General features: G+C 37.8%; 1 protein-coding gene across 1 annotated transcript; it reads left to right on the forward strand.

Moving 5' to 3' along the window:
* The first annotated feature begins 405 nt into the window (after window positions 1-405).
* Window positions 406-6,918, forward strand: LOC134629698 (perforin-1-like). The gene is made up of 9 exons (XM_063477219.1): window positions 406-675; window positions 765-844; window positions 1,814-1,859; window positions 2,330-2,469; window positions 2,574-2,712; window positions 2,794-2,874; window positions 5,520-6,016; window positions 6,107-6,200; window positions 6,709-6,918. Exons 1-9 carry the CDS (start codon window positions 406-408, stop codon window positions 6,916-6,918), a joined length of 1,557 nt encoding a protein of 518 aa, XP_063333289.1.
* Window positions 6,919-8,331: the final 1,413 nt, after the last annotated feature.

An 8,331-nucleotide genomic window follows, 5' to 3' on the forward strand; every position in this document is an offset into this window, starting at 1 on the left:
TCCGTGTAATATTTCTTAGCTATAACCTCTGTTGATGTACAAGAACTACTTTGATATTATTGAATATTTTTTGTAATTAAGTGTTCAATCTCTGTAATAAAGTATTATGCTCAACAGTGTTCAACACTGCAGTGAGGTCTAGCAGAGTAAGCACAGAGTGCTTGGTCTCTGACAAAGGACCTCACTATTACCACATTATTACCAAGCTGTAACAGAAAGTGTTACCAATACTTTTTAATGGATTTTTCATGGCTTCATTTTGTTCCTTTTGACTGAGGTATGCAACACTCAGTCAGAACAGTGACAGGTAAAATAAAGAAAATTGATAACCCCTGTTGTGATACCCAGACAAAACCTGTTTGCAAAACTTTTGTCATTTTGTCTGTTTTGTCTTTGACTTCAGCCATGCGCTCCAGTCCAACCCCACCTCCTCTTTACCTGAGCCTCCTTCTCTTTCTGTCATGGAACTCCCCTGTTCTTTCCTGTATGACGGTGAACAACAGCAAGTGTGAGTCTGCTCCATTTGTACCAGGCCACAACCTGATTGGGGAGGGATTTGATGTCATCACCCTGCGCCGAAAAGGAGCCTACATGATTGATGTAGCTACTTACCGCAAACCAGATGGCACCTGTACTCTCTGCACCAACCGCAATCAAAACAGAATTCTACAAAAAGTAAATAGATAAACTGTGATCACCAGCAAACTATAGTAGATAGGTTATGTGCACATCTTAATCATGGTGTTCTGTTTTTTTATCTTCAGCTGCCGGCCTCTGTTGTCGACTGGCGTGCAATCAGCCAATGCAAAACCGATATCTCCAGCAGTGCACACACCACTGTTAGGTACAGTATAGCGTAGTACATTTGTTGCTGAAAGGATTTCATCGCAGAGATCATTTTCATCTCATTACTTCACCTAGTCTGTCACAATACCAGTTAGCCATGACAGACACATATTTTTCTTAGATGTCTGGTTGGCACGTTGTCTCTCTCCATTAAAAGGAAACACCAACAAAATGAAAAACTATTAACTTCTTTGTGAGTAAACTTTAATATTCAAAAAAGGATCAAATGATATTTCCTCCACTGTAGAATAAAACAATAAAGATGGGTGAATTCTTGTTACAATATTGGAAGGTAAAGTGATGACCTGCTGTTTACATTTCTGACCCTTCAAAATATTATGGAGAGGGTGACTAGTATTTTTCTCCATACACCTTTCCACAATAATTCCCAGTGAATCCACAGTCCTACCCATTAATAAGCCAGCCTTCTTCAGTAATATGTGCAGCCACATACTATTCTTACTCACCATACTACATTCCCATCACAGTGTAAAAAGGGGAGGGCAGTAAAATAGGGGATACTGGCAACAACAGTCTGATTGAATAGAAACAGCATCTCACTATATACACTGAATTTATATTTATTTGCCGGGGCACACTACAGAAACTCTCTAAATCCTTTAGGTTTCTTGGCTGTTACTTGGCAACTCCAAGATTCAGCTCCCTCCACATTTTCTATAGGACTGAGGTCTGGAGATTGGCTTGGCCATCACCTTAATGCTTCTTTTGCATGTTGGAAGACCCATCCATGACAAGCCTTAAGTGTTGTGACTGACAGAAAAGGGTTCTCGTCCGAGATTTTATGGTAAATAAAATCCATTAACCCCTCAATTTGGTGAAGTCACCATTTAGCAACAAAACAGCACCAAAACATTATGGTTCCACCTCCGTGCTTGACTGTAAAAATTTTAAAGAAATGAAACAAGTAAATAAAAAGTAATTCTTCTCCTTCAAATTGTGTCCACAGTTCACTACTTCACTCTTATACTGATCAGGACATCCACGACTGGAAGGTAGGAAACATCTTGCACTTACTGTTTGAAACAAAATTACTGTTTGAAACTACAAAATAGTGTTACTGTAATTACTTGTTATTAAAACTAATAGAAATGCAAAATTTGTAAGCAACATTGCATGCTGATTCGTTACTTTTTTTTTCTTTTACAAGTGAAATGTGCACTGAATCAAACAGACTGCAATAACATAAAAACCTTAGTGTGCAAGTTCTCATCAAAAGGGCTGATTTGATTAGATTTTGGCTCTCTGAGCTGTGTAAATGTGATACAAATATGAATTTCTTGTCTCATTATTTCATTTTATATTTCCGGTTTAATATTTTTGATCCCCAGAAAAAAAGTATTATATTCAAAGTAATTGAGTGAATGAATAATAAGACAGTATTTATTATATCTAATACTTTTATATCACATTGACTATTATAAAAAACAAAAAATGGTAATAAAATTACATTTCTATTTATCAGGCTGGACTAGATATAAATCCCATATCTACCAGCGTGGGGATTGGAGGAACACACTCCATGGCATATGCATTTGCTACAAAAAGGACCAAAGAGGACCACTACTCCTTCAGCACACACACGGTCACCTGTACTCATTATCGGTTAGCTGTGAAAATCCTGGCATTACCACATATACCACAAGTTTAGATTAACAATATATAATTTCAGTTTTTAATAATTTACTAATCAGTTTCTTTCTGTCTAGTTACCGGGTATCAAGAACACCGACTCTTAGCTCTGAGTTCAGCAGGGATGTGGCCAGTTTGCCAAGTCGCTATAACTCCTCCACCAGAGATCAGTACAACGAGGTCATAGATACCTACGGCACACATTACATTCGCAAGGTTAAAACACAGAAACACTGTTAATTGGATTATTTCAGGAGTAAAAACACTTTTTTATTAAAACTTTGTGCTACATTACAGGTTCGTCTTGGTGGCCGTCTTAGACGAGTCACAGCTGTACGAACCTGTTTGTCCAGACTAAACGGATTCTCCTCAAATGAGGTACATGAAGAATATTTGCCTGCACACAGTCACCAGACTGCATATTTCTGCTCCATATGAATAAGAACATAAGGGATGCTAAATAATTTATTTTTTTTTTGCCAACAACTGAATAGCAACATCATTCTTATTACATTTGTATATGAATGCAAGGAGCTTATTCCCTTCCAAAAGATATTCTCTCAGTTGTTCTACTGACTAAAGTGAAAGAAACCATTGTACCTTATCTCTATAATTGGCTCACAGTCCATCAGGAGCTCTCTCTGCTGTGCTGAAAAACCTCTAGCTTCTGTCCCTGCCATTTTCAACATCAACAACAACCATAAACACGATATCAACCTGAGTAACACCCCATACTTAATCCATAGGGTTCATTATGATGTCAGCTATAATAGCTTGAACTCTCCAGGTAAGGCTTTCCATAAGTTTTAGGAGTGTGTTCATGGGAATTTTTGATCATTCTTCAAGAAGCACATTTGTGAGGTCAGACACCGATATTAGATGAGAAGTCTCTGCTTTAATTCATTGCAAAAGGTTCTGTCAGGTTGAGGTCAGGACTCTGTGTGAGCCAGTCAAGTTCTTCCACACCAAGCTCACTCATCCATGTCTTTATGGATCTTGCTGTCTGCACTGGTGCTTAGTTATGTTGAAACAGGAAGGGGCCATTCCCAAACTGTTCCCACAAAGTTGGAAGCATGTCCAAAATACCTTAGTGTACTGAAGCATCAAGAGTTCCTTTCACTGGGACTAAGGGGCCAAGCCCAACTCCTGAAAAACAACCCCACACCACAATCCTCCCTCCACCAAACTTTCATGTCTTTCACAAATGTTTGTAGCATGCCTAGGTGCTTGATTTTATACACCTGTGATCATGGAAGTTATTGGAACACCTGAATTCAATGATTTGGATGGATTAGTGAATACTTTTGGAAATGTAGTGTATTTTAGCCACTTCTGCATCAGAACTGTCAGCAGCTGGTTCTGTGACCCAGCAGTTTCAGTTGGTTTTCATCTCTTTTGTTATATTTTGAAGATAATGTGGAGGTTGGGATTATTATTAATTGGCTGTGAATTTTAGTTTAGTCTGTTTCACCCAGGCCTTCTGTGCTAGTTGTTTTGTATTTCTTGTCCACGTGTTTCATGTTGTAAAGCCTGTGCTGTCATGTCTACGTCTCGCTATGTTTCCTGTTTTATTTTGAAAGTCTTGTGTTTCTTTGTTCAGTGTGCATAGTTTTACTCTTCCCCTGTGACGTCATTATGTTCATTTGTGTCAGCTGTTTCCCCAGGTGTTTCCACTTCCCCTGATCACCTCCTGTGTATATTTAGTCTGTGTGTTTCCTTCAGTCTTTGTCGGGTTGTTTTGTGTTCTTTCTTTCATGTCAAGTCAAGCTTCAGATAGTTCATGATTCATGTTTATATTCATATTTTCCTGCATGCACCTGTTCTGAATCATGTTCATGTTTTTGTCATAGTTATCATAGTTTAATTTCTCCAGTTTAGGTTCTAGTTTAGTTTTCGCCCCACTCGCCTTTGCTTTGTTTGTGTACTGTTCTTATCAGCCACAACAAACAGCTCACTTTTTGTCCAAGTCACGTTTCACGCTCCGTTTTAGTCTGCATTTGGATCCAGTGTTCTCTCTACACACAGTCAGCTCCCCACTGTCTGTGACAAGAATTTGCCTAACTGACTAGTTCCACCTTGTGGCAAAGACTTTGGAACCCACATCCAATCGACTGCCGTTTGAAAATTGCTGATGAATTAGTTACATTTGACATTTTCTTCATTGTTATCTCTCCATTCTCTTTTTTCCAAGTTTGTTTTTCAAATTTCTCAACTGCCAGTGGGCATGAATAGCGTAAATCAGGTGAATGGTGATTTCACTCTTGCCTCCTCCTAGCCGAAACAGGCATCAGGATCAGGTAAAAAAAAAAAAAGAGAGAGAGAGAGAGAAACACCTGAGGACCTTTTAAAGACTTAATGAATTAACGATCAACTACAAATTGTTTCTACTTTACTTCTTTTGGAATAATATGAACAGTATGGATCTGTATCTGTACACATCATTTACAAGAAATCATGTGATGGTTAGCATTGCCAAAACTTTTTACAATTTTCAACACTGAATGTATGTATAAGTAATTTGTAACATCTGCATTTTAACAAATATCAACAAAGTGCATTAACAAACAGAAAATACAAAAAGACAAAGACCATAGAAAAATAAGTTACCATACCAGGCACAGGGAAATTGACCATACTATATACCCCTCTGGGAAGAAAGCCACAACTGTCCAATACTGCACAAGGTCCAGTAACAGAAGCTCAGTTCAGTTTGATTTATATAGCACAGCAAAAGTCGTCTCAAGGAATTTGGTTCATTGTAAGGTAAAGAACTTTCAATAATACAGAGAGAACCAGAACAATGAGACATGAATACCTTTCTTTGTCTAAACAAAGCTTTCTTATTACATTTTAAATTGGGTCTACACCCTAGGATATTTTGTAGGACATTTTCAATAACCCTTGAGTAACACACTTAGTTCACAAGTTTCATGACATGTAGGCCTAACATCACAAGCGCTTCTCGTGGCATGTGTTCCTATTTAATGGAAATCCTGCATCTTATGTCTTCTCCTGCCTTCTAGTTACACTCCTGCCTGTCGATGGGTGTCTCCATTGGCTTGGGAAAGCTGAATCCATCTGCTGTCCAAGGTTCTTGCAAAAACATCCTGGAAAACCGGGACATTGCCACTAAGTACAGCTTTGGTCTCCACCAACACTATACAGATGTGGTAGGAGGTAATGGGTGGTTGGGAGAGTTTTCACTTGCATATGATGACTCCCTGGGTTTTAAAAACTGGCTGAACAGCCTGAAGGATCATCCAGATGTTGCTTCCTACTTCATTCGCCCAATGTTTCAGCTGATACCGAAAGGCACAAAGAAGTCAGGGATGAAGGCTGCCATAGAGCAGTACATAACAGACAATGATGTGAGTCAATCACACAGCGAACGAAATTGTTGGCGGGGCAATCCTAACCTAGATTTCAACTGTTGTCCTCGACAAGCCTGGAGGGGGAAGCTAACTGTGGAAATCACCCGAGCCTGGAATCTAAAAGGAGATCATCTTGGCCCAACTGACAGGTGAGGAAAGAGTGGACAGGGATTAGGATTTAGAGATAGTATATACAATCTGCAATATTAATCATTTTTGTGTCTTTCTCCTACTCACAGCTATGTTAAACTGAGGTTCGGTTCCATCAATCATCAGACTCGCATGATCGAATCAAATTATCCCCGATGGAATGCTTATTTTAATCTTGGACAGGTCAGTGAACCCTGACTACATATAAGATCAAGGGCCGTATTGAAGGAATTTTAATACCATTCTAGCAACAGACCGACTGCAGGTTTGATGTACTTACTTTTTAAAACTTGGAGCTACTTACATCTTTTATATTCAGTTAACTTTAGCTGTTTTTAAACTGAGGTTATTTATTTCCATTTGGCTAGGTTTAAGCAGAACTCATTCTTTCAACAGGTATATTTAAAAAAAATTAGGGTAATCATTTGGGTTGATATGAATGCTTTAACAATGTCAACCATGTGTCATAAACTACTGAATGCAAATCTTGCTACTGCACATTTCCCCCTTATTTAAAATATGCAATAATATGACTGATATAGGAAAAACACTACAGTGCTACCAGAATTTAAATTTTATGAAGAAGTGTATTACCACTGTCACAATTCTTTATGAAACAAAATCTCCAGCTCATTATTTGAAGGACAACAGTATATTCAATCCTATTTTTAATGCTATTTTTCTCATGAAGGTGGACACACACAGTTATTTGTATGTTGAATTATGGGACGAGGATCTCTTCTACGACGACCGTCTGGGATCATGTCGGGCGGATCCAACTCAGGGGGCATATACATTTACCTGTTCAGCTGACAGTGGCGGCTATGAGTTCAAGACCTCTCTGACCTGCGACTCACATCTCACAGGAGACTGGTGTCACCAATATAAACCATCTCCATAATGAGAAATGCATTTTGGGGCTGCATGCCTTTCTTCTATAATCAAGTGTGATCAATCTGTTGATCTTGTAAGAGTTATGACTGATGTCTTTTTGCTTTCATTTTTCTCATATCAAGAAATATCCATGTTTTAAATTTGATCTTCTTTTTGTTTGTTGTCAGTCAGTTATTTTTGATATATACATATACAGTTTGATTTTCTTTTCAGATTATACTGTGGTCCCTCGCTATAACGAGGTTCACTTTTCGCGGCCTCGCTGCTTCGCGGATTTTTTTTTTTTTTTTTTTTTTGTGCAATTTTGCATGCCGGTTTTTTTTTGTTTGTTTGCTTGACAGCACATTATGTTCTGCGTCTTGATTGACTGTAGACCATTGTCAATCAATCTCGTGCCGTGTCTCCTGTACAGTATAGAATGCGTTCAGCTTGTCAAATTTACATAAATCTTTGATCGCTAGCAGTGTGACTCTGAAGTGCTGTACTGTATGTTTGTAAGTTTTCTCCCCAACAAGCACAACAATGTTGACGAAACGTTTTGCACCTTCAAGGGGAACCGCGGGTGCCTTTGGTTTCATTCTATAATACTGGATATTGAATTATTATATATATATATATATATATATATATATATATATATATATATATAGTATATATAGTATAAAATAATACTTTCAGAGTGTTTAAACAAGAGAGAAAAGTGTGAAAATGTTCATGCCTGTCTGAGAAAAGTGTATTAAGCGTGTAGTGAGGGGTTTTGCAGCCTTAAAACATCTATAATAATTGTAAAAAATAAAGTGGACTACTTCGCAGATTTTACCTATTGCGGGTTATTTTTGAAATGTAACTCCACTGTACTTGATTTCAGTTTGTCAAATACATGTAACCATTTTTTTCACCCTTTCAAAAAAATTAAAAAGCATGGTAATGCCAAATTGAAAAAAGAAATAAATGTGCTAATGTAACCAATATGTCTACTCACTAAAGAATAATGGAAGCAATATAGATAACAGCAGAGGACAATTTATTTAGGCTCTGATGGCAGTTTACCAGTGTGTCCAACACTTCAAAGGATTGATGGACTAGAGCACATACGTCCTTAACATACCCTCTTAGACATCAGCTTGACACTGATACATCAAAGGAGACTTAACCAACTCTAAGTGCAATTGTTTACAACCTGAGCAACTTAAAATTTCCCTGGAATACAATGTAAACAAAGACAAGAAGAAGAAAAAAATTATTTTCATCAATGGCCACTTCTCTTAACCAGAAGACAAGCGAATATATTATGTAGTCTTTTTTTCTCAGTCCTGGGGTTGTAACAACCTCCTCAGTCCGTAATCAGAGAGTGTCTATTTGGCAATAACCAAAATGTCTTTGTGTAGTCTTTGTGAATGCAAAAAAACAATCGTGTTAG

This window comes from Pelmatolapia mariae, linkage group LG6 (assembly GCF_036321145.2).
Source record: "Pelmatolapia mariae isolate MD_Pm_ZW linkage group LG6, Pm_UMD_F_2, whole genome shotgun sequence".
NCBI classification, from domain to species: Eukaryota; Metazoa; Chordata; class Actinopteri; order Cichliformes; family Cichlidae; genus Pelmatolapia; species Pelmatolapia mariae.

Coding starts and splice junctions, on each gene's coding strand:
- LOC134629698 (XM_063477219.1), top strand. CDS start 406: ATGCGCTCCAGTCCAACCCCACCTCCTCTTTACCTGAGCCTCCTTCTC. Junction 676..764: donor AAAACAGAATTCTACAAAAA/GTAAATAGATAA, acceptor TTTTATCTTCAG/CTGCCGGCCTCTGTTGTCGA. Junction 2,875..5,519: donor ACGGATTCTCCTCAAATGAG/GTACATGAAGAA, acceptor CCTGCCTTCTAG/TTACACTCCTGCCTGTCGAT.